Raw genomic sequence first — 26,642 nt, forward strand, 5'->3', positions numbered from 1 at the left:
TTGTCAAGTCATATTTGCCACAGGGCTGCAGGGTTGGAGCTTGAGGAGCTCTGGGACTGACTGGGGTGTGGAGGCACTTGCCAAAGCCCCCCAGGCTGGTGAGCCCTTGGAACAGCCCTGCCTGGACAGGAGGAGGGGGCAAGGTGGCTGCTGCTGGGGCACCCCTGCTTGGGTCACAGGGGTTGCATCAGGGAACAAATTGGCTCCAGAGCTGGCATAACTGAGGTGTCAAGTGTCCCTGGTTTTAAACAACTTTTGGTTGATTTGTTTATTTTTGATTGCTTTTTTTGGTTTGGGGTTTTTTTTTGGCTTAGGTTTCCCAGCTACGTAAATGTAGTTGACTTTCCCAGTTGATACTTAATAACATGGGGATGGGAGGGAAATGAATCACCGAGGCTACAGGAAAATTTATTTTCAGGAGAACAATAATGCCATATATCAACAAAATGTTTTGTTCTGTCACTTGATAGCTCATTGGCCATGAGGCACCATCCTGGAATCTCTGTAGACTGAGAGCGATGGCCTCTCTACACCTGAGTTAGCTGAAGATAAAAAAGGGCTTCATGATTCTTGCATGATAGTCATTAAAAGAGTCCTATAGAGATGAATGGTAGCTGGATTGAGGCCAAAGCCATCACATGCCTCTTTGTAGTAGTTGCATAAACAGAGGATGAGTAGATAATTTCCCGCTCTCTTCTGCTCTTGTCTAAGATCTGTCTTGTCATAGATAATTATAAATCAAAAATAATGAACTTGCCTTTTAATGCATTTGAAGCTTTGGCATGAAGTGGTGTAAACAAGTTCTGAAGTCTGGTATATGGGAGCATTAAACCTAATTATTAATAGATAAATAACTCTTCATCAAAAACTGGGGGAGGAGTTTGAGGTTGGTAGTATTCTTTGCTAACGTGCATATCCATAAATAGCAATAACTTGAGGGTCCTGTGATTAATCTTGTGTTCACAGAATAGATGCACTCTTTGCAAAATAAATAAAACAGAGAGGAGCTAGTTTAGTGTGCTGCCTGCCTGAACCTACGAGTCCTCCCCCAGACCTCAGCTCTTCCTGTGCTCCTGGAATGCACAAGGATAATACTTTGATTCATGCCTCCTTCTGGTTTGTGCTTTCAGTTCAGTGATTTGGCTCAAGTGAGGTAACACAAGGATCTGGCCTTTTTAGACTATGGTCTTTTATGAGTGGACAAGTTCTGCTCTTATATTTTCCAGTTTTCCTACAAAGCTGTTCACAACACTGAAAACTGGAAAGAATTTTCTATGATTAAATTAAGTGTTAGCAGTGCAGTTAACCTTAGTATTTTAATTTCGGCAAAGAGGCCTTTTATTGTTCATATGTTTTCTAAAAATAAATCTCTTCTGTGAATCCAAGTAATGCATGGCTGTACAAATCCTTGTTTTTCCTCTAGGGTTATAAACTCCTTATTATATATCCACTTAATTATTTCTCCTTCATTACCCCTTTTATCTGCATACTCTGGCGGTCACAGCTCCCCGGGCAGTGAAGCTCATTGCACCTATACCATTGCTATTGTACCCCTGTAGCATTGTCATCCAAACCCTGGATGAGCCACTTCCAGAAAGATTTCCACTTTACTATTGCATGAGTCCTATTTTCCCTCTGAATAAAGACAGACCTCTTTGATAGGTCTGGCTGTATAGTGACTGGAAGAAACAAGGCTTCTTACATAAACCTGCTCCTGGAAGTTGCTCTGTGATTTCTTCTGCTTTAACTTCCTATATGAACACCATACAGCCTAGTGGATAAGAAGTATTTATTTTTTCCAAAGAAAATGCTTATATTTATTCCCGGCAGCAAAAGATTTGTATCTTTTTGTTCTTTCTTAAACTGCTCCTATTTTGCTACAAAATATTATTAGGATTTATTTAAGTTAATGTATCGGGAAAGTAAATGCTGCAGTTAAAGAATCAGGTCCAGCTTTGCAATCTATACTGGAGAGAAGTCCTGCTTGAGGAAAATGGTCAAAATACAAACTGTATGTACAATTTCCAATGCTTTAACAAGAATATTCTTGTATAATTTGGACTGGTCTGCGTGACTAGTCAGGCTGAAAAGGTCAGGCTGAAGATTATACTACTCTGGTGTGCTGTGGGAGTCAAAACCACATGCTCCCGTGTACGTCTGCTCTGTGGGTGACCCCCTCTTGGGAAGAGTTTTCCTCTGGCTGTGGCACCGAGCAGCCTCCTCCCCTGGGGTGATCACCCTCACAGCAGCCCCACAGCGGCAGCGAGCCCCAGAGTGAAGGGCAGCGCTGCTCCCCACAAAGTGTTGGGTACCCCTTGGCTTCACTCGGTTGGTACCGACCCTGGGCCAAACCCTAGGGAGCAGAGCGGGTAATCCAGTGTGTCCTGGGGAAAGAACATTTCCCCTCTCCTGTCCCTGTGCTGCAGGCACTGCTGCCTGGGCAAGCTGCCCCAGCCCCGGGCTCCTTCTCGCCGTCGTGCGAGTCCCGGTTCGATGTAGGAGACGCGCTCCTGCAGCTGCAGGTCAGGACTGCCTCCTGGGGGTGGCAGTCACAGTAGCGTTTCGGACCGGAGCTGGAGGCATCTGGCAGAGCAAAGTGGGTGCCCTGAGCCGAGGTACGCCTGGGAGAGACCCCAGCAAACCAAAAATGCTCCTTTACTGAGAGCTGGGCACCCAAAATTGCTCCTTTTCTGAGAGCTGGGCAAGATTCCAGCCACTGTCTGGAAAGACGCTGCTTTGGTGCATAATTCACCTGTTTATAATAGTTTACTGGGCTTGTGAGATCCCACTCGAAATAAGGCCAGAGAACTGATCCAGTACAAAACCAGACCTGAAGCAACCTCGTTGGAAGGGCATGGGAGTCTGTAGCCGGTGCTGCCTTTTGCTGTGGTGTCACACCATGCTGGTGCTGTTTTCTTGTCACTGATATCCACGGAAAGTACAGCTTAAACCATTCTTAAAGCCAAAGCAGAGAGTTAGTGCTTGGGGTGTGTTTCCATGTATGTTGCTGATAATGTTGGTGCAGGATGTGTCCCTTGCTCGCCTCTCAAACCCCCGCCAAACCAGTTCTCCCACAACTCCTTCCAGCCTTCTTTTAAGTGCACATTTGAGGAGCCCCTGCTCTGTGGCTCAGCATGATGATACTGGAAGGGGCAGAGTGGGGCAAGAACGAGTGCCTGGGGACAGGGGAGTGACTCTGTGGTACTCCCCAAGGTGTCACAACACTTCCTGGGACTTTGTAGTCAAGTCCTCTTTTGCACCTCCCTTGAGAACTAGACAAGCATTGACCCAAAATGCAGATTTCTAAGTCTGTACCTTAGACAAGTGTCTTGCTGATGTGCTGTTTAGGAAAGAGAGAGAGAGAAAGAGGTGACTACTTTCTGTCTGGTCATTGCTAGGATGCTCTCGTACTGAGGTTGTTTGAACATGAAAAGCATTAAACAGAATAAACACTGTCTCGAACTTTCTGGATACCCCCAGGCCATTATACACCTCTCTAATGAAATTGTTGCAAAAATAGATGAAAGTAATGCTTTACTTTTTTAATCTTTTCTAAATCTCTATTTGGAAATACATCTCTCTTTTTCATCTTTTTTTCCCCTTCCTTTTCCCTTAAATTCACTGAAAATTACTTTAGCAGGTCTATCAACTTGGAGACTCCCATTTGAGTGTTTTAACTGAAATAACCTGAGAAATGATTGATCATTAAAGAAAGATGGCAACAGTCACCCAAGAACAAAGCATGGGAGTAATTCACTGGTTTCCCTGGAGTCAGAATTGGTCTATTAATATAAACAATCTGAAACATCCCAACAAAAATATAATGAAATATAAGGCAGCGTTTGTTTGTTGTTGGTGTTTTTTTGCTTTGCCTGCATTTTAGAGAGCTGACGAGAGTAAGATAGCTACATACCATATACAGCTGTGTACATCTTCTAAGGCTTTAGTAATTGTGACATCAATAACAAGTAATTAGCATCCATAGACTTGAGTGGATTACCAGAACTATGGAAAAAACAGAACCTTTAGACACTAAAAACATTATTTGAACAAGTTGTTTAAAATCTCAAACTCTTATATACAATTAAGTAATACTGAGATTTTCAAATATTTACATGACAAAATAATTTGGAACATTTTATTTGATAAAACAGTTGAGTATACAGCAGTCTCACATAAGAAAGTTAACAAAAGTTCATTTTAGAGTACCCCAATGAGTTTAGCATTACAAAAAATATTATTTATTTTAATCTCAGAGCAAGAGTTATCTACAAATCTATAACTTATAATTATCTAGAAACTAAAAGAATGTTCCTTTTTGCTGAGGTTGATGCTAGGATTATGTGCTTTACAAGTGCAAGACTCTTATGGAATTAATTAGCTGCTGGTAATGTCAGCAACCTTATGTTTGTAACTTTATGCAGGAGTTGTTTCTATTTTGTTCAGATACTGGGTTTTAGCATATCTAGGAGAGATGTTGGTTCTTAATTACCCTTCTTATTACCTTTGTATTTCTCAAACAAATCCTCCTTTGGATTTGTAGCTTTTCTGCAGGATAAAAAGGCCTCATACTGTAAATTAGATGTCAAATTCTCTTGAAGTGCTGGATAACTATTGAAATTATTGAAGGAAATGGAAGAAGAGGTAGCAGTTCCTTAGGGATCATCACATTTGTGAAACATTTTAGAACAATAGGTAGTGAGAGACACTTCCTGTTTCCATATTTTTCTCATTTTCTACTGAGGGAGATAACTTGAGTTACAAGTTACTGGCAGATGTTCCAAGATGATGGTGAGATGGGTTGGCTCAGATCAGGCTAATGATGAGGATATTACCACAGAGGCTTAAATACTGTGTAGTGCATGGTGAAAAAAAATTTTTAGAGTCTGCTGCTGTCTTATGTGCTGTCTGGTTGTTCTCCTTTTTATTTTGTGGGTTAGAGGACCTAACTGTGTGAATGATTTAGGAAAAATAAAGATACATCAACAGAAGGTGTACAGTTAATACTCATGAACTGGAATATTATAATGTTTTGCCTGTATTAATGTAGGTGTGAAATGTTCTAAATCCCCTGTAATTCAATCCACCTACAAAATTAAAATGCTGAGGCAAAACTGTGCAAAAGGAAATGACCAGGAAGTGATGACAAGTGTAAAACAAACAGGAGAGCAAGGGGCACATGAGCAAGCAGAAGGGGGAAATACCAAACGGGGTGAGGGAGGAGAGGGACCAAAGCAGTGTCCATGGTGAAGCTGCACCACTGAACCTGGTGTTCACAGAAAGGCTTGGCTGTAAGCGAGTGAGTGGGTGCTGGGCAGTGGCCATGGCAAATGCAGACCTCAGTGTGAAAATTGTGATCAGAGAGACCAGTGGGGTGAAACGGAGCAGTGCAGAGCTGGGCTGAGGAATCAGATGAATGAGTGATCCCCTCCATAGTGTAGGGCTAGGGGAAGAATAAAAATCATGTAAAAATGTTCAGGGAGAACAGAAATGCTGAAAATTATATTTGTCTAGTACTGAGGGAATCTATTGGAAATATCCATAACTATACTGAAGTGCAAATTACTTGACCCTTGGTCTGTTTCACACAGGGAGAACAGGACCTGACGACAGGTGAGATTTGATGGAATGGCGTATTTTTCAATAGTAACACAGCACATATTAAGTTGGTACTTCTAAAAATCAGCAGATAGAGAAAACTTCCTTTGGCCAAGGAAGTGCCCAAAGCATTATTTTGTATTTTTAAATGCCTAGAAAAGTTCCTGAAGAGGCAAATAAATTCTCTAGCGTGCCAGAATTTAGAGAGGGTAAGTGACATACCATGAATAATTATAAAGCTCTAACCTAGACATTAGTTCTGGAAAAAAATTATTTTAAAGCTTTATGTAGAGATTGATTAATCATGAACACTGGAATAAGAATTAATGCTTAATGGCATAAGTTTACAGAAAATACATTCTCTCAAGGTAAACTTGAGAAATAAAATATATAAGTGAAACTTAATCTCTGAGAAACTTGTGTGGAGCTGTACAGCTTTTTATCTGGCAGAAGGACCATCTAGAGTTAACATTAATCCCAAACCATCAACATGCACAACACAGGCTCTTTTCAAACGCCACAGCAAACTGAGTGAGTGCATTGCACTATTATCAATGTGTGGCTCGGACAGGGTGATGGATCACCAGTGTGCCAGAACTGAGTCACCTTTGGGAGTTGGTTAATTTTCAAAAGCAAAAAAAATAAACTATGAAAGGCAAGGACTCCTATTCTTCATGTCCAGCTGTGCTTCAGCTCTCTCCAGGGAGAAGGCAGTGGCTGTTGGACACAGAGCTGTGTGGACTGGAGCAAGGTGTGGTGAGAGTCACCACTGGACACTGGTGTTGTGAACTGCTAGGTCCCACTGACTGCCCTCCAACCACATGGCTGGTAATGGTCTTAAAATACAGCCTTTTATCTTGAACCATTAAAAAAACAGTCTCTCTGTTTTGGGCATCTTCAGGTTACTGCTTTGCAAATTGTAGGAAATCTGAGCAAAACATTTTTGTCTGTTGGAAAGAAGTTGCCAACAAACCTGCTACCGGAAAATATCTACTTCCATTTTCAAAAATTTTCTAAATTTCAATCTTGCACTTTTTCTTCCCCTTGTGACTGCATTCTTTTAAACCAATATTCTACAGGATGGGTCCACTGTCAGGAAATAGTGGAAACATTTAAAAAAATAGTTGTGAAAGATGAACTTAAAACACTTTTTTCAAAGTTAAAAATCATCCAAGCAGGGAAAGTTTATTTACCATCACTCATCTACTAAATCAAATATTTGCAATAAATTGTTTTGAAACAATGAAGAAATCTTTTATTCTTTGAGGAAATTACTAATCAAGTCAAATTCAGTAATGAATGAATATGGTTAGCTCTAAACATCTTTTTCCTTCTGTATTTTGACATGTCTTTAAGTATTTAAAAAGCTGAACCATCCTCTGTATTTGTCAGCTGTTAGTGATACTTAGACGGCATCACGGAGGCTTGAGGCGTTTGTTTTCTCTCTTTAATCAAGCTATGCATAGTAACATATCAGTGAATTATTTGCAGGCAAAAAAACCTGATCATATTAAACATGTATTGAGTGGGAAGGCATTACATATTTAAATAGAAGATGAGGATAGGTAGGATATAAGATATGGTAGGATATGAATTTGCTATTTTAAATCAGGCAAGAGAAGCTTTGCCCAGACAAGGATCCACTTTTATGTGTGTTACATATTTAAGCTACATCCCTAAGAGATATGCTATCTAAAATCAAGGGACACAGTTACAACATTCATATTCCCACCTTCAGGTATCCCAGGAGTCTGATTTTTTTCATTGTAACTAAAGGTGACCAGGCACACTTGGAAGTCCATGTCTTTCAGATATTGCAGGCTCAGTATTTAAAAACAGAAGCAGCAGCAAACCTCTTGACCAAGTAGTTATGCATAACATACTTATCTAAACCTGTATTTAATGTGAGTACTGAACTGTGAGTACTGAATTGTTCAATTTTTCAACCTCAGTCATTTTTTTAAAAAAATAAATGTTTTTAAGTTGAATATTCCCGAAGTAGGTGGTTAGAGAACAGCCCTGGGCAGGGAGGAGAGTTACATGGGGAGAGCTATCCCAGGGCACTCATCTGTGGAGATAACAAACTGAAAGGCAGTCTCAAAATAATACTTTTCACTTCTACAGTGCCTTTAATCTGAAAATCAAAAAGCACTCTGCAGAGTCCATGCAGTCGCTGGGTTGCAGTCACTTCTGGCTATTCCTTTGAGAGGCTTTTCAGCTGCTGTCTGTCCTCAGAGCTGGTCTGTCAGTCCTAGCCTGGTACCTCCCCAGCAGCAGTCCTGTGCAAATCAGTGCACCGTTCAGAAAAAGAAAATTGAGAAATAAACACTGCATAGGAATGAGCTTCACATTCACCAAACCAGGGCAGTCCAGAATTATGGACACTGCAACAAACACCCACAAACCCAAAACAAAACAAAGAAACCCACGAAGCCTGGAACAGAATTGGTTTTAAGTGCTGCACAATACACAACTGCAGAGCCAGACAGAAACATGGACTACTTTGAGAACTTTTAGCCAGGGTAGAAAAGAGGTTTCTCTTGATTTGTGGTGAATCTCATTGCAAAAAGAATTTAAATCAGTCCTTGATCTTGCTACAGTGCTTTTCTTTTTTTCTTTTCATTTTTTTCTCCTTTTTCTTGTCTTCTTTTCCCTTGGTGATGTTTCCTTTCTGAAGACCATATAAAGCAGGACACAACAAAAGCATTTGCTTCCCTGGCCTTTTGAGAGGAATTATATTTAAATCCAGTCTTTCCAATATCTGGGAGATAATGAGCTTGTGTGCTGCTTCCTTTTAGCCAGTTCTTTGCTGTTCTGAGGACTTCATGATTCACCATCACTGTGTACACAAGGAAAAGAAAAAAACACCAGTGTCACACTGTTGGGTTAGTTGTCTCAGAAGGAAATAACATGCAAGACTATCTCTAGAGTTCATGAGAAGGTGTTACCAGAAAATAAATCTGTCACTCATGCAATGGATGAACCAATGCTGGCAGCAAGGGCTGCTCTGATTCCTGTCTGATGGTTTGTGGCAGCCCAGCACAGCCTTTCTCCTGCTCCTGGCCCTCTTTCCACAGCTGAGGATAACTTTGGAATTTTTGGTTTACATCTGACCTCATAACAGGTGCGTTTTCTCTTTGTCCCACTGGTTTCTGCCCAAGTGGCTTGCTCCCTAGCACTTCCTTAATAACGTTTGGCTCATGCCAATGTTAAAAATGTGACATCTTATATTGGCTGATTTGATTTCAGTCAGCAGGGATAACATCAAGGTTTTAAACCACCTCTGAAGCTAAAAGGGCCACTTGTAATATTTTACAGGTTTTCTTAAGTCTCTTGCCAAATTGAGGCACATCCTGGGAATGCAGTACTTCTTTGTGTACCGACTTAGCAGCCACCCAAAACATCTCTCCACAAGAAGGAGTCATCCTTTCTCAGACAGAAAGACTAGGAGGGTACCCAGCAGCACCCAAGATAAGCCAAACCTCTTAGGTGATAAAGCTTATGGGCATTGCTTGTACTCCACACCCTCAAATGACCCATGCTGTGAAGGGGACAGGCTGCATTTCTTTTTCTGGGAAAGTAAAGGTCCCTGGAGCAGAGATTGGTCTCTACCCCCTTGTGCACCACAGAAGATCATCCCTCACCTGCTGACCCTGCACCCACTGCCTGCTCCCTCCTGCATGCATGGGATAGGAGCCCTGGCCCAGGGCAGCTGGAGAGGCTTTGCAATTCTGTGCTCAGGCACAATCAGGATTCTAGCACTAGGTTTCAAAGGCAAGAGTTTTTATTTCAAATATGTCTTTTGAAAATTGTATGTAAATTTTGAATATGTGCATATACGTATGTTTGTAACTTAGCCTACAAAGCCAAGGTAGGGGACCCCACCTCCCAGGGAGCCCAGGCTATCGTATCTTGCCTCCTGTGCACAAACGTGCAGCCTTGATGCTCATGAGTACACATTTTGCCATAATCATAGCTTTGTTTCATTTTACTTCTTAGTCTTTCACTTTCCTTGCTCAAAAGAGCTGCTGAAAATGTCTATTTATCTGTATGTAATTATCTTTCTGACATTATTTATTCATCTAAGAATTTGGTTGGGAAAAGCAGCAGATCTTGGATTGACAAGATTCAATTGGAAATAAATAGGAAGCAATTTTTTGTTTGTTTACCCAGAAATCCCACCACTTCAAATATCTTTCCACATGGAAATGAAGCATATTTCAAAATTTCACATTAAATTAAATTTGAAGTAGCCTTGGGGTAAGGGAAACACTCAACTTAGAAATATTTTACCACCACACCATTCTGTTCTTTAAACTTTCAAAAATTTTTATATTAAAAATTCACTTAATCTGAAGAGCAGTTTTGGAACAACTTTAATTCTGGAAATGTCAAAGTGTCATTATTGAAATGTTTTGTCTCATATGTTTTCAAAATTATATCAAAATCATTCATAGTTCAAGACATTTGGGTCTTGATGAACTCCCCCTCAGCATCCTTGTGAAGCAAAAAAATACCATCTCTGTTCAGTGTACCCTCAAGATGTTTCCCATACTGAAATATCAATAAAATCTAAAAAAGAAATTACCTTAATTTTAGAAGAATTTTGCCCAAACAAAGCAGTCTTTCAGAATCTTAAATGGAATCTAATATTCTTGCACTTTGTGTTCAACTAATATCCTTTGTATGAGCAGCTCTGAATGTTTTAGAGATAAATCTCCTATTTTTATTTGCATTTGTTTGCCTTTCAACAATTTAAGGGCATAAATTTCTCTAATCTAGTCTGATTCTAAGATACCATTCACAAGAAAATTTGCTTAAATAATCTGTGTGCCTTTGCTCTGACTGAAGCATACTTATCTGAACAGGGTTGCTTTTTTGTATCAAGGCTTAAGCCTCACTGTAGTGCTCTAAAATAACTCTGTTTTACAGGTGGGGAGCTTGAGGTAGGGTGTAGCTCAAAGATGCCTTTTGATAGCCAGGAGCAAAACCCCCTTCTTCTGATGGGCTTAATGCAAATCCAGTACAAAAACTCCTTTAACAAGGATGGTATTTAAAATGTCAGCTCAAGCTGGTAGGTCATGATGATTTTTTTCCCTTAAAATGAATTGTTAAAGATTTTGAAAGTCAGCAATGCTAAGGGTGGTGTTGTGTAGTATGACTTCTGCTGGTGTTAGCCTATGGCTCAAGCATTCTTTGTCCTATACTCCCTGCTATAGTCAGTGGTAGGCTCAGCAAATCTGCTTTTAGAGAACTGCTGTGCAGCTGCCTCTCCTTAACAATTTTCCCCCCTCTGGGTTATCATCTAGTGGCAGGAAGGGAAGACCCAGATGGCTAACAAATCCAGGATATTTTCCAGTTTCTAAGGGTAAAATTAATGTGCTTGCTTTCATCTGGAACCTAGGAACTAAGCCTCTTTTTTTCAAACAGAGCTGAACTACAACAACAACGATTTCACTTGTAACAGATGTAAAAAGAAACCTTTTAAATACAAGTGGCTGTAGGTGACAAGCCCCATCCAAAGGTTTCTCTGAAACTGCAACTTTGGAGCAACTGAGTAGCAAACTCTGCAGCAGTGGTGATTTAACATCCCTATTTTACTCCTGAGAAAGGAAACTCAGAAAAGAGGATTGGAATATTATGACAAGTCTGCAGTGGGAGGTGAAATTCTGCCAGAGTGGCATGTTCAGCTGAATTCTCTGATGCCATGGGAAGCAGAAGACCTAGGTCGTCTCCCTGCTCCTGGCCTTGCCTGATTGCATCACTGCTTCTGCTGCACCAGGGATTTTCTTGGCACACAGGATGGTTTGTTTGTTATCATAACCTGGCACAGAGCAGCTGCTTTGCCCACTCCTCAAAATGCAGCTGCAACACAAGGGTGCAGGCAAGGGCAACGTACAGCCTCTTGTTTCCAGCTGGAACTAGAATTTTTAATTAGGGAAAATTGCGAGGGGTTTAGGAGTTCTGGGCAAAATCCTGAGGAAACCAACCAGAAAGATTTTAAATTTACAAGCTGTCAGGATTGCGGTTTTGCATCCCACTGGGATCTCTGCTTGGACTATCAACTAGTGCCAGCTCTGGGGGAGTGCTGCAGGGGGGCACCAGAAAGGTCCTTCGTGGTTCTCATTCTTGTTTTTTTCTTGGAGTCAGACAAGTCCCTGTCTGTCAGGTCACAGCTCCAGCCAAAACATCTGGTAGTGGTTCCCAAGAACCTATAGGCACCAGGTGGCAGAGGGGAACTGGGTGCCTGTGGTGAAGAGTGCCAAGGAAGCTATGCTGAATGCTTGTATTAACACCTTGGGAAACTGTGATTAAAGTCTGATCAGTGAGTGAAACTCCATCTGTGCAATCTGGTTGTCTGTCTTTCACCACTTTGTAAGGCATAAGATTATTTAGAAGTGCAGTTTACAGGAAGAGACCTGTTTAGAAATAAGCGTGTCAAGCCTTTAGTTTAAGTTGAAGTCAAGGTCCCTATATATAAAAATTTTAAAACTTAGATTGACCAAAGAATAATTCTATAATTACTTACAAAAAAATTAGATTATTTTTTAATGACATTGACAATATTTCTTCAAATAATATAATGAATTAATGTACCTCGGGTTGGCAATTGATTCTTTTTCTTCTTCTCTTACAGTAGGCAAACATTCACAGTCACCTGGAAAAGGGTAAGAAACAAGACTATAGTTACACTTGGCAGTTGTTCTACATTTATTTAAAAAATGTATCAACTTTTATCATGCAGTCACTCTAGAATAATGATCTGCAGATGCACTTCTGCACCCTTTTATCTGCACAGTCCCCATAGCATAAATCTTACATCTCCTTCCCTTTGGTAGGTGTTGCCATAATTTATTTATTACATATATTCCAGTTGTCTATGTACACCTATACAAATCAGCTACTTTCGAGGACTGTCATCTACACACTGCCACAGGGAGGGTTGTTTGCTCATCTTCCACTGCTGGCAGTTGCACCTATGCTTTATAGTCCTGCTGGGAATTTGGGGCTGGAGTTTAGGGAACGCTAACACACACACACACAAAAAAAGTATGTAAAATATTTGTTTCCTTCTCTCCACAAAATTTTAAACTATATTTTACACCACTTTTTTCCCATGCAATACACTTAATGCCTCTCTTTCACTACTGCCACTTAGCACATGTTTTCTACAAGAGCTTACAGACCGCGAAGGTCAAAACCCCATCATGTGGAGCACTGTGCTAATGCAAAGAAATGCTCCAAAGAGCTTTATGTCCTGAAAAACAAAGCATGCCTAGTAGGTCAGGCAAATGAGCCATTTGGATAGAAGGCAAGGGACCAGGAATGAAAAAAATACCAGTGTTTCAGCATTTCCTGGCCAGTGAAAAGCTGTTCATCGTTCCAAATCAGGCCTTGGTTAACTCATGGCTTACCAACAACCTGCAACTTCTTGAGGACAATGAAGACCCCTTAGAGATTTTGACTGGGGAATTCACCTGGGAGAAAAATGGGGGGTAAAATGCAAGATACTTAGAAGTAACTGAGAAGGGAGCTAAAGATGCAGCTGCTGGTAGTTAGTGTATGTTCTAATTGCTCCATGGGCTGATAGCTTTGCAAGGGAGGGGAAGGACATATTCAGAGGTTCCTGGCAGCAATTTTAAATAAATGGTGGTCTGAACTATGAGCAAATACATATTTCTTCTACAATGCCTCAATGTGGAGCACAAAACTGTAGAAATTCTGGAGACTGAAAGGACTAGATACTTCAGAGAAACCAGTATTTAGCATTAAAAATATGTATTTAAAAATACAAATAACATTCACAGCTATAAGTGTGTTTAATAGAAATGTCTACTGAAAACTGAAAACATTTATGAGTTTCCATCACATATTAAAAATAAACTCCCACACAAACTAAAATACTCCTCTGAAAAATTCTATCCCTGACATTTGTTCAGTTATTTTAGTAGGAGGGAGTCAAGAGCGCAACTAAAAATGTTGTAGGAAAAGCAGTGATATGCATACAAAACACCTTCCATTGATTTCCTATACATGGGATCTATGTCAGCAGGCAAGAGAGGGAGGATGGAGTAGAGGGGTTACCGTGTACCATTTTTGTTCATGCTGTTCATCCATTTATCAAGCTCTTCCATTTCTATCTCCATAACAGAGGGCGTGTCTTCTTCAAAAATAGGACTTGAGAGAAGAGAGGGGGCAAAAAACCATTACACAAAATGCTTAATTCGAACAATTTACAATGTAGTGATTTTGTATGACTCTCTTATAATTCCAGACACATGTATTAGCTGTGGAAAGCCATCCTAGCCTAGTAATCTGAGAAGATGTCAGCCCAGTGGGTGTGAACCAAGGGGCCACAAACATGCGAGGGAGCGGCGCTGAGATGCCAGTCCTGGGCAGAGGTAGGGCCAGCTGAGACATAACACGCAGAGGGACTCAGATAGTGCAGCCAGGGGCATGCCAGAGCACAGGGTCACTGCAGCTTCTTAAAAACTCTCCCTGCTGTAAATAGAAAACTAAAAAAAAAATTTGTTCCTGCCGTCCTGGAACACGTGACAGAAGTGCCATTGCTCCAGTGTTAAAAGCTGAAGGCCTAAAGTTTCATCATATCTGTGACTGACATGTGCAGTGACTTCAAAAGGAAAGGTCAGGAGTGGAGTAGCTGCATTTATTTAAATGTCTCTGCTTAGCTCCCTTTTGCTTATCATTCCTGCAGTCATATGATAGAAAAAATATTTTTAGCAAGAAAACCTTTTTTTTTCTCGTAGAGCCAATTCATGAACTTTCAGCATTGATTAGCAAGATGGAGCTCAGTAAAAGGTACCAATAAAAATTATCACTCTGATATGAGCCATGCAGCTTCTGTCTTGTTTTCCAAGCAGCTAAGGCATTGCTCCTGGGGCAGCCAGGCAAGCCTTTTTGCCTCACCTCTGAGTAAGAAGACAAACTTGAAAAACAGGGGAGCAAGACACAGAGCTTGTTCTAAATTGTAAAAGCCTGTGATGAGCCTGGGAACTGATCCCCTTGGCTCATGGGGCACCTTGTACCTCTTGTGGCTGGTGGAGCAGGAGGTGCCTAAGAGCAGGCGTAGCAAGGGCTGTGGGCTGTGGGTGTCTATGGAGCAGCCCTTGCCTCAGTCACCACTAAGTCTTGTTCTCCTGCTCTAGTCTTAAACCTTCAGCCGGGTACTGAAGTCACACTTTAGCCACCTGTTGAGATAGCTAGTTCAATTGATGGCAAAAGGCAATGATGTTTAGTGTACAGCTAAATTAAAAGAGATAGTGAAGGAGACAAAGGTTAGAGTAAAAGAATTTTTTTTAAAAAAAGAATGGTATTCATAAAATTTACCTTTTCACATTTTCACTTCCCAGCTCATCTGGAAAAGAAGAGAATTGGTGTTCATAATTCTGCATGATATATACTCCATTGTATTTACAAGGTCCAGACTGCAAGCCTTGAATAGGGTCAAGTAAAATAGGTTGCATTTTCAAAAGGCATAAAAACTAAATTGCAGATGAAAGACAAAGCATCTTATCCTGTTTGTAATTTTCAGAGGACCCCATTATTTCGAATCTAAAAGCAGCTCGTTATTAGCTCAGCCACACTAGGAGGAAGCCCAGTGTTGGTGTTGCAGTGGGCAGGACAGGGCAGATGCACACTTCCCTCAGCAAAACAGATGTGCTGAGGGAAATGGTATCCTGAAAAGGAACCACCTCTGAAAAAAAATTGTTTACTGGAAGCATCGGGACATTTTGCTACAGATTACACTCAGGCAATCCAGCTCTGTCTGGAGACTCTGGGAGCCACTCATGGGGAGAAGGGTGGGGAGGAGTTGGACTGCATGGCAAATTTGATCTTAGGCAAATGAAGCTGAACTAGCCAGATGTCAAAAGGGATCCAATGCTACTTGTGACTCCAAGACAAAGTAAAGATGGGGAAAGCAATGGTGTCACAGACATAATTCTGATAAATATCTTTACCTCCAGGAATCAAGTGACTGAAAAACCTGTCTTAAATCACCTTATTTTTAATTCATTGTTGCCAGTGGGTGATACCTCCCAGTTGTTCCAGCACATTCCCAGACTGCAGAGCCACCCCAGAACCACAGAGCCATCTGCCCCAGCCTTGACCTTGAGGATGCTCAAAATTCCAGGTCCAAGCAGTTGGCATGGGGCATGAGATCCCAAGATCGTGTTCCTGAAAGGCACCACATTTCCTAACCCTCTGAAGAGTGTACCTGCATTTCAGTCATCCAGAAACAAGCAGACAACTGGGTGTCTGGTTGCAAATTCAGATTTTGTTAGAGGGAAACCCAGTGATCAGGCAAATGCAGCCTAAAAATGCCCTGAAAACTTGACTTAAAATCTGTGTTGAATGTGTTGCACTGTCTGCAGGCTGATGAGCTTAGAGCTGCACTCTGACCATGTAGAGACACTGATATGACTATTTCAGGATTTCACTTACCAACTATGTGGTTTTAATATGACACCTCACTTTGTTTTCTGTGGCCTGACACTCCAAGTTACCAATTCCTTTGTTAACAGATAATGGCACCTTCCTGAAGCATTGCTCACCCTACTGCAGCACCCAGGCAGTCTGACCTAGCTCATTTGCTGTGATGTCTTCATAGCAGCCACCAACTTATGGAATCAGGATCCCTTAAAATTGTTCCTTAAAATGGTTTTGCTTGTTCTTATTTTGTTGAAGCTCCAAGCAGCTTTACCTTGTGGGCACTATGGGCTATAGAAGCATTAATTTCACCTTGCGTAAAGTTGTTGAGCAGAAAGACAGAACAAGCATTTGCAGCCACAGTTACATCCCTGAGCATTCTCAGCATTTCCAGGAGCCAGAGATTGGTGCCAGGGCTCCCATGGGTGTGGCAGCATGAGCAGGAATTGCCAAGAAGCAGAAGTAGCTCCTGCCCAAGGAGAGGTCCATGACCAGGTACTGCTGGCTGGGGAGGATCCCTCTCTTACTTGTCAAATGTGCAACTACAATCAGAGAAGGGCATTCTAAATGTGGCACCCCATGGCTCAAAATAATGTTCTGTTAATGTTGAACACATCCTGAAAATAGCCTTTTGATGCACAAGAAGACAAATATACCTTGCTTAGACTTTTTCCTTTTATGATGCATTACAAAAAATATGATCAAGATCAGCAGGACCAGCAACACCACAGGGACAACATATATCAAGATAGACTGTTCTGCTGCTTCTAGGCTGTCCTCATCATTCACAGCATTCAGTTCAGTACTTGGAGAACTCTGTGTTTCAAAGCTGCTTTCAGTAGTGCTTGCTGTTACAAGTACTGGCTCATGGTCATCCACAGTCGAAGGACCCGTAGCAGGAAGGTGTGTTGTTGTAAAAGTGGGTAATATCACCAATCCGTCTCCTGATCCATCGGTTCCAGGGCCTGCCAAATATATGAGGACAACTTAACATTTTATGGGTTTCATTAGTACTATCAGTGAGTCACAGTGTACAGCTTTAGTATTTACTTCCCATTTGATGTATTAAAAAAAAAAAACAAAACACCAGATGCCCCATACACACAGATTTGAAGTCTTGAGCATCGGATGTAAAATTAGATCTCAAATTTGTCACAAAATCTTACAAGTCATGACCACGTTCTTCTGACTTTTACTGGGACACGTCAGCATGTGTCATCTATCTGCACAGAGCTGCCTTGCACAAACAGACTTATTTTCCTGCAGGTTGGCAATCGGTCTTGCTCTCATGTGAAATTATTCTACTTCTCAGTAAACCACACCAGCCTGTTTTGTGTCTCAGTCTTGGTACATTCATCCCTCCCCTTACCCAAGGAGTTAGGTACTGCCTTCAGGGAGACCATTATCCCTGGTTCACCAATTTCTTTGGTTCACTCATCTCCCTGTTTCTGTGCCTTTCTCAAATCTGTTAAATTTGTCTTACTGTGAAAAACAGAATTGACGAAAGGAAGTCTGAAGGATGCAAAAGCTGCTGCCTTCCACTTCCGCATGGACCAGAAGAGGTGGTAGTAACATGGGGACTTTACTGCATACAGGTCCAATTAGCTGTTCCTCTGTCTGATCCTACAGGCTGGCTGAAGGAGTGTGTGGCAAAGCATCAGTGCTGAGTATTCCCCATAAGTGCTAAGAGTGGGGGTTTTGAGCTCTGATCTCAGTTCTGGTTTCACTTTTCATGCATTTTGCAAGAAGAATGGCTAAAATTGGCTGTTGGTAATAGTGACACAAGTGCTTTTTGTGTGTCTAGGTAAGAGTCTATTGACTGTCATAGAGTTTAAAAGCTTAAAAGAAGTACAGCAAATTCTGGGCTGATAGAGTATTCTATACTGACACCAAAAATCCTGTTGTAGCCAAAAGTGCAAGAATCAGTCTTTAGATGAATTACAACAGCAAAACCTTCAATAATTTTCTTGGCATGAAATTAAACTATGGGTTTTTTGTGTTATCTGCCCTTTCAGATACAATGCTGGCACAGTGCATATCTCATTTTATGCAATAAAGCAGGATGGGATTTCATGACTTTTGCAATTACATGTTTCTCCTCGTTCTTGTAAAGTGCTGGGCAGCCAGAGTTTCCACTAGAGTTAGCAAGAGCTTAAGGTTTTCAGCACCTCAGTGCTGGCATTTCCAATCTCACAGGACTGGAACCAAAAGTACTTAGCATTTTAAATGCTTTTGTAAACACATTAATCTTCATAATGGCCCTGAGAGATGAGCAGTTATCATCTCCATTTTACAAATGAGAAATCAGAAGGACGGGGATGCTGTCCTTCTCAGGGATGCCAAGTGAGAGAGGAAAACTGGGATTAGAGCGCTATCTCTTGCTTAATCCACTCTGCAGCATCTCCTCTCCCACCAGATTTGTCTCAAAGAGGAGATGAGTATTTCATGAGACTGTATTCAAGGAAACCCAATTTCAGATGAATAAAATGATTTGAGTGTGACAGCAGTGTTTTATCTAGATTTTATGCTGCACATATCACACAGGCATCTGATTGTTTCATCCTTTCCTGAAAACTAGGGAAGAATTTGAATACTTAATGTAATACTGTGAAGGTCACCAGACTCTGCACCACAATAGGACAATGAAAATGGTATCTTTTCTGTGGCAAAGCACTTTGTATCAATAGTCTCTCTTCTGTATTCAGTATTTCAGTCAAGAGCAAAACATTCTCTGCCTCCCTTGCAGGTAATGACCCCTAGGTGTGTGCTGCTCCATGCCTTCCCGTGATCTGCTGGCTGTCCTTAATCTTATCGCAGAGGACAGGAGGAAGAGCTCCTCACCCCTATTAGTTTGGCCGTTTGACTTTTCTTTTCCAAGGTAGTTTGTAGTTCCCAGTGCCTGCAGCCACTCCATTTCAATTGCTGTTGTACAGCGCGGCGAGGCAGCACTAGCGATGTCTGTGCTGCAGACTGTGGCATGATGGACTGTGCCACAGGCAGAGCTGATGGGCCACTGCAGCCTCAGCGAGCCTCTTCAATGACATTGTTTCATTTTCCTCCTCTAGCCATCGCCCTTGAAACCTATTGCCTGCCACATTTGATATATCAAGAGGGACAAGCCTGTTGCTTAAAATAGGGAAAGGGTGTGGAGAAAATACCTTACTTTTCATTTACTCGTAGAGCTAAAATGGATTTTTCAAATGTCTAAAGCATGGTGTGGCTTTAAAGCAAAGCAAACAGTCACACCTCATTAACTGCAGTGATAAACTTTCAGCTGCAGAGTATGCTGTGCTTGATTTCTGAGAGAGACTTTTCCAGTATCTCTGCTACTTTGCCTGGTTTTGAACTATGAAACAGACTTCAAATCATTTGTCTCTGTGTGAAATAGAATTACCTTTTCTAGTCTCTAGGCAAAGAAAATGGCAAATCACAGAGAATGACCTTGCTTCATATTTTTGACATATTTTTGTTCACTTTGCATAATTCCAGGGACAAAACGGCATCTCTCTGGGAACACCATTTCCTCTTACAGAGATCTTTTCTCTGACTGGATTAAATACATCTTTCAGCAAAAGGGTAGCCAATTGCACAGTGTTCTTGCAAGGATATTGCTCTTATTTCCTGCATTTTACCTGCTGCCCCAACACATCCCGCTCCCCCATCCCCTCTGAGGAGCAGAGTTCGGCCTCAAGGGATGCCTCACCTGTCACCCAGCAGTTGTTCTCACTCTCAGGCCACCCACACATCACCCTTTTTACACAGTAGGAAAGCACAGCCTGCACCTGTGTTGGCCCAGTGGCTTGCACCAGGGAAGGATTTGTGCCTCCAGTCCAGCAGGGAGTGTCGGGCTCAGGCTTCCTGGTGCAGCTGTAGTGCTTGCCAGAGCTACCCACCCAGGCCACATGAGACACACGTGATTGACCTCAAGATAGTTGCTATTTTTCATAGTGTTTCAATTTAAAGTGCTCAGAATAGCAAGTGGGCTGTGTTGCAGCTGGCCCCAGTGGCTGTTTTGTGGGGTGAATTAAAGCTGGGCATTACAAGGTTTGGAGCAGGGCAGAAGAGCATCTGAAAATTGGAGATTTTGTGAGGTGCTGTTCATACATTTTCTCCACGCCAGATTTGCAGTGATAATGCGTACCATGAAATGTCTTGTCAGCTGTGCTGTGGTTTCATCTTGCAGAGATCTACTAGCTCCCTGCAAATGGGAATCTGACTACAATACAGCATGACATTCAGGACGGAAAAGCAAGGCCAGTGGAGTGCAACAAAGAGCAAGTCATACGTGACCATAGAGATATCTCCTTGACTTTGCAAAGCCTGTGCCCTTTCTCCTGTTGAGCTCAGCCTCATGCTGTTGGCTACAGTCCAACATCCATATTCATCTCTCTGCACATCTTGTCCAAGGAGCAAATGCTCATACAACAACCACATCAGCTTCACCTTTGTCTGGACCACCTGGGGCATGAATGCTGGTGACTTCTTCCCATGTTAAGGGAAGTGGATGGGAACACACCACAGCTTCAGCCCAGCCTGTATTGCCACTTCCCATGCTTTCAAGAGCAGAAGGGAGAGGGGCTGGCATGCAGCTGCATCCCATCCTGATGGGAAGGTGGACACAGCTGGAACTGGAAGCTAAAAAGCTGGAGGTGGAAGGCAGGAAGTTCTCAGGTTTCCACAACTGAGATATTAGAGGATCTGGTACTCAAGGAACCAAAATGCTTGAGCAAGCATTAGCAGCATCTCATAAAAGGTCCAATTAACAGTTCTTACAAATTATGAAAAAGCTATGTCCCTGTATGCAGATACCACAGTATAAGGTATTACTCAATATTTTCTACTTTAAAAATATGCTTAGGTCACTGATGGACTTTGCTTGAGTTTTGGAGGTGCTCCTAAACCTGCTTTTCATGGGAGACAGAGGCAGTTGAACATACCAACAGATTGGAGTCCAAAAAATGACATCTCAATCAAACAACATTTCTGTTGTTGCAGCATTTCTTCCTCTGAGGTTTGTGCTGCAGCACACAGAGGTGGTGATATGGGCTTCCTGATGAAGTAAGCAGGCAAACAGGTTTCTGAATTCACTTGGATGCAAGGCAAAGGAAAATAGCACAGGAAAATAGCTGGCAGTCAGCACATTCAGTTCTGTTGTAGAAGCATTGGTCTCTCTGCTGCCTTGCCATCAGACTCAAAGACTGGGCTCTCTCAAGGGAATTTTCCAAATTACACTATAGTGCCTACGGACAGAATAAAAAGCAATGAGATAGAGAAAAAGCGAGAGCTATGTCACTGGGATAGCCAGGCTTACTAGTTTGAAAGGAAAATTTTTGTTTCTCCAGACTTTACCATAAGCTATAAAAATGCAGTGAAAGGAAGGCTCATGGGCAGGTGACAGAACAAGGCTATAAAGCTGGAATAAAGTCACCATATCCTATATCATTCTGCTCCATACACACCTTGCTTTGGTGGTACAGTCATACCACTCCACATGGTCTGTATGATTCTCTCATGTATTGCTTGGCTCATCCCTGCACTGTTCCTCTCCCCACATTTCAGGTTGCTGTAAGAAGGGCTGTTCCTTTCCATGGCCAGGGCTTGCCCAGCTGCCTGTTGTGGCAGGTCTTGCCTGTCAGTCTGGCTGGAAGAGGAATCCTTAAAAGCCTGCAGGCTAGCTGTTGGGAGCATAAGTTCCTCTGATGAGGGAGCACAAGCATTTCAGGGTGGCTAATCTGTAGACAAGATCCTATTAAAACGAGGTGCTTAGAAAGCGTTATCTAGGTATAACCTGAGAGAGGAAACAACTGTTTAAGCTCATTTATACAAGATGGAAACTGCTTTTCCTCTCTGTATTTCTATCCAGCTGAAGTGCTGCATTAACAGCCAGTGTTGCAAATTTAGTCACATCTTAGAGTCCAACTGTGAACCTGTAGTCTCATTTCTCACCCTCAATACTAAAGGCTTTCCAGACCAATTTGTGCATTTAGTTGCTTCTACTTAATCTGATGGCCTTCTAGCTCTGCATCTGTGATACCCGTGTGACCTCACTGTGATGCAAATCTCTCTGCTCCTTGCTCTCAGGAGGACCCTGAAATTAAAGATTCAAAAGCTCCAGAGGCTTTCCAGCTATAGTAAAATCTCTTGAGGGAAAAGAGACTGGTGTCACTGACTGAAAATTAGTATACAATCTTGCTGATGTAAATGAGAGATTTTCTGAAATGTCCCTGAAGCACTTGAATAAAACAGTGATGGTTCATGTGTGTGGATAAAAGGGAGGAATAGTAGTAAATACATAGGAGAAATCGATGTGTTCAGTAGAAAGGATTTTTCGTCTGCTTTTTAGGACACTGCACTTTGGAAAGAGAAAGTGTAGCAAATCCTCTCTGTAATTCCTTAGATTGTTGCTGTGCTAGAAAATTTTAAAAGGTGACTGTAACGGGTTCAAATCCATTCTCAGTTCATTATTCAGGGAGGGAACAGGTCAAAACTACTGCTCCCTTAGAGACCTTGGCTTTGTAGGGGAGGCAGCCTAAAAGGCACTTCTCTGCCAAGGACAGAGTTGCTGTCTGTGCTCAGGGTACAAGCTGCTGAATATCTGGATCTCTGATAGTAGTGTTTCTTTGAATGACAATTCAAAACAATAGCACAGAGACACAGACAAAATAAAGCACTACCTGCAACTATCCCAGCTCTTCCACTTGGAGATCTTACATGTTTTACTGATCCTCTCCCTCACACATTTTCTTGCTCCCTATTTCAGACCACTGATGCTGCAATTTTCCATGTGTTTCACCGAACACAGTGCAAGATAGCATGGCCTGGGAAATGACTGGAGGGTCAGAGTCTGTTCCTATAAGCTGTAGTAAGGTTCTTAATGCTTGTTACTAGGGTCAGCACACACACCTAGGTAGGTCTTCAGGGCTGCTGCAAGGCTGAGCTCTGGGTCTACAATAGGGGTGATGCCCTACACTGTTACCTGTAGGGCTTCCTGACTGCATTAAAGCAAGGGGAAGGGAACTGGTGCAAACCCCAACATCCCCTCAGTAAGGAGCTGGGAGAAGGCCAGCATCCACAGCTGAGACCTCAGGAATGCTCTCAGAGATACTGGATTAGAGTGATTGTAGCGTAGCAGGAAGAAAACCATCCATAAATCATAATCCAAATGGCAAGGCTAGGCTTTTACGAGGCTCTGGCATGGTATGGGAACAGGACTTATAAAGACTTTAATCTGTCTGTGCTGCAAGATTTAATCATACTCTGTTTGCCTATTTTGTGAATGGTCTCTAGACAGTAGACCACTTAAAAGGTGAAGACTATGTCTGGCAGAGGGTAAAAAAAGCTCCCTTAAAGGTCCTGCCCTGTTGATCTGTGAGCAAGGAAGAGTGAGAACGAAGGAACTCCCTGGGAAGCTGCTCTCAGCAGAGGGGTTCCTGACCCACCAGTGCCCGTGGGGTACGTAAGTCCTACATAAACTTTCCCCCCAGCAGTTTAATTTGACCCCCAAGGCCCAAGTTCACAACTTCCCTGTCCCATCCTTGCAGTCAGAGTACGCCCCCAGGTACATTTTGAGGGTGGTTGCATAAGCAAAAGCCACCTTTGTATGGGGTGCTCTCCTCCCCTTCCCCTGTGACTGTGGATTGGCTCTGTAGAGTCAGAGATGACAAGGCTTGGGGAGGGCTCTGGCAGGACTGAGTCACTCCCAAAGAGGAACCCTTCCAAAATCAACCAGAATTTAAAGGTGGACCTACTGATAGGAAGGCTCTGAAGGCAGTGGGGAGTGGGTTGGGGCACCTGGCATGTGACATCTGCCTGGTGCTTCCTGCAGCCTCTAATGCCCATTGCAGAGAAGGGCAGGGGGGCACCGAGGCTGAGGAGCCCCGGGACTAAGGCGTCCCCCGCCCACGGGGGCATGGTGATGAAATAGTAGCTCTCAGTACCCTGCACACGAGCTAAGGAAGCAGGAGCCTGATCACTCTGCATTGCCTTCATTGTACTCCTCCCTTTCCCTGGGACCTCTGTTTTGCTCTGCCCCATGGCAGGATTTTTGTTCCCCTGACCGCTTTGATTCTGAGCTACATTCAATGCTCGCAGCATATTTTCCTTAAGTGTCTGCAATGCAGCAGGGCTGTAGTAACACAGCCAAACCCAAACCATTTTATACCTCGCTTAGCTCGCTCTTACAGCTAAGCAAGTCTCCTAAGCGCAAGCAGCTCAACAGCATGCCAGGAGCCTGCAGCCCAGCTCTACACCCTGCTTATAGTACTGCTTTTCAGGGGAAAAGCGTCCACACCAAACCGATTCCAGCAGTGCATTTTAGGACATTAAGAACAGTCCAGTGATATCTGAGAGTGACCATCTTCTTTCCCCGCCTTCTGTAGAGCTCCCGCTCGCTGCAGCAGCACGGAGGCAGCAAATACTTCTAGTCCGTACCGAGGCACTTTGGCAGGGATTTCTTTGACACCGAAAGGCATGTAACACCACCTTGGCAAGGTTTCACTCCAAGAGCTGCCTGTCATGTTCGGTCGCTGGCTGCCAAAATGCCAGTGCAACCAATGACCCCGGCAAACAGGAGAGAGCCTCTACAACGACACCCCAGCGCCTCAGCATTTTGTCACAAGTGGCTTCTCCACTCATGGTTCTTCCCTTCAGAGGGTCAGGACCTAAGTCCATGGTGCCGGCCACTTTGTTCTGCAGCTGAGAATTCAAAATATTTGCCTCCGGAACCGGCTGTTCCTTTGTTAAACCAGTTTCAGTGCACCGGGACTGCGGAAATCGGCAGTCACCTTTTGAATGGAAGCAGTGCTCTGCCTTTAACTTTGCTATTAAACACTGATGGTATGGGTGTGGAGTTTAAAAAGTTCAACAAATAACTAAAATTAGAAGCAAAATGCCTGATAGGTCAACATGGAAACTCCGGTTCTCTACACACCTGCAATTTAGGAAATGTAGGAATTGTAGGATTTGTTTGCTGCTGTTCGGGGATAGGTCTGAGGAAAAAAAAGTCAAAGCTTTGAAAACGACAGGCAACTGAAAACAGAGAGAGTAAACACAGCAAAAAGCAGCAGAGAGCAAGTCCCCACAGATCTCCTCCCAGTGCTCAGTTTGGAGGGTGTTGCCCTCCAACTTGGTCCTATTGCTGCAGGCAAGACACGCGGTCCCACCTCGGCAGGCGAAAGGCGCTTTCTTACTCACCATCGCCGGCAGATCCTCCAGCCAGCGCCAGGGCAGAGAGCAGGGAGATGAGAGCGGCGCTCCGCATGCTGCCCCGGCAGCGCTGCCACCTGAGGGGCACTCAGGCAGGCTCCCTGCTGCACCCGAACATCTACATTTCCTGCTTCCTGCCGGGGAGCATCTGAGCTGCATTTCTTCAGGAGATGGACTCTCTTTGATGGGTTTTAGGAAGTGATGTAATTCCGTCTGGGCCTGTCAAGCGAGCAATGATTGCAAAAGAAAGCAGAAGAAAAAAAAAAAACAGAAGTTGCTCTTCAGGCACGCACTTGGCTGAAGCACCTTTATGCTGTAGGTGAGGGAGCTCCCGCTCTCTTCTCCTTTCACTCCTGACTTTACTACCTTCTATCTTCATCTACACACAGTGCCACAGATCATACAAATACCAATCAGACACAAAACTTCATGTATGTATGTTAGCAGGAAGGGTTTAGGTCATTTTTCAGGGTGGTTGAGCAAGAAAATTTCAATAGTGCGTCCCCTCTTGCCTTGGTTTTCAAGCTGTAATTCTCCCCCCATTCAGCTGGGAGACTGCATGCACTTACAGTCCCAAAAGGCAACCCCCAAGTGGGCTGTCTTCAGCAAATGGGATGAATGGCTGACTCTCTTAGCAGTCTGAAACTGAGTATTCTGGGCTGGCTCGTGCTGAGGAAGAGGAAAAAGCAGAAAACCACATCAGTTTCTGTTATGAGCAGGTGGCTTAGCTAGAAAGTGCTTAGACACCAGTGTGATGATGGCTGTAGATGACAGGGGACAGAAGGTTTCAATTCCCACCAGGAGGCAGGGCCTGGCGTGGGGGTCCACAGGGCCATGGTTGATGGAGGTGGCAAGGGGCAGGTAATCCTGCCTCCCTTCCTCACTCCTGCTGATTTTCGCTTCCCCTTGGCTGTCTCTGTCTGGGTGAGCAGACCTTAGCTGTTGCCCCCCCCAAACACTGCCCTGTCCTCTGTTCCCACCACCCCATCACTCTCCACCATTTAGAAACACGTGAGGGCTGGCCAGGGGCTTCCACACATCGCCTGTTGCTGGGTAAGAGCAGTGGAGGACTTAAAAATTAAACCAAACATTTAAAATCTTCTTTCTATATAGAGTGTGCCTACCCAGAGCCCAGGATTTGGATCTGGATCTAAACCATACATGTACCCAAGCAGGGAGAGTGGCTGGACCACAGATTTGGTTTGTTCCACTGTAGAAATAAGTGCTAGATCTAAAATTCATCTCTCTCTGAGTTGAGGAGAGTCTGTGCTCCAGATTTTACTCTGGAGCATCCCAGGTTAAAGTCATTTTAAATACTTGCATAAAATTTTCCAGTAATAATCTAAGGAAGGAGGGTTGAATGGTGACTGTGTAGGAGCTTCATAGTGCTT

The 26,642-nt window shown here is 43.0% G+C and overlaps 1 protein-coding gene across 2 annotated transcripts; it reads right to left on the reverse strand.

Moving 5' to 3' along the window:
- Window positions 1-6,177: 6,177 nt before the first annotated feature.
- On the reverse strand, window positions 6,178-25,447 carry TMEM154 (transmembrane protein 154). 2 transcript variants are annotated; one of them, XM_048303345.1, is made up of 6 exons: window positions 25,240-25,447; window positions 16,704-17,012; window positions 14,947-14,974; window positions 13,691-13,776; window positions 12,196-12,256; window positions 6,178-8,437 (listed from the first exon to the last, which is right to left on the reverse strand). In XM_048303345.1, exons 1-6 carry the CDS (start codon window positions 25,304-25,306, stop codon window positions 8,422-8,424), a joined length of 567 nt encoding a protein of 188 aa, XP_048159302.1. In that variant the 5' UTR covers window positions 25,307-25,447; the 3' UTR covers window positions 6,178-8,421. The 2 variants fall into 2 exon arrangements, with proteins under 2 accessions (XP_048159302.1, XP_048159303.1); XM_048303346.1 differs by lacking the exon at window positions 25,240-25,447 and adding an exon at window positions 21,507-21,750.
- Window positions 25,448-26,642: the final 1,195 nt, after the last annotated feature.

Source organism: Corvus hawaiiensis, chromosome 5 (assembly GCF_020740725.1).
Source record: "Corvus hawaiiensis isolate bCorHaw1 chromosome 5, bCorHaw1.pri.cur, whole genome shotgun sequence".
NCBI classification, from domain to species: Eukaryota; Metazoa; Chordata; class Aves; order Passeriformes; family Corvidae; genus Corvus; species Corvus hawaiiensis.

Coding starts and splice junctions, on each gene's coding strand:
- TMEM154 (XM_048303346.1), bottom strand. CDS start 21,735: ATGCTCCCAACAGCTAGCCTGCAGGCTTTTAAGGATTCCTCTTCCAGC. Junction 14,975..16,703: donor AAGGAAAAAGTCTAAGCAAG/GTATATTTGTCT, acceptor CTTCTTTTCCAG/ATGAGCTGGGAAGTGAAAAT. Junction 13,777..14,946: donor GGAAGTGAAAATGTGAAAAG/GTAAATTTTATG, acceptor TCTTCTCTCAAG/TCCTATTTTTGAAGAAGACA.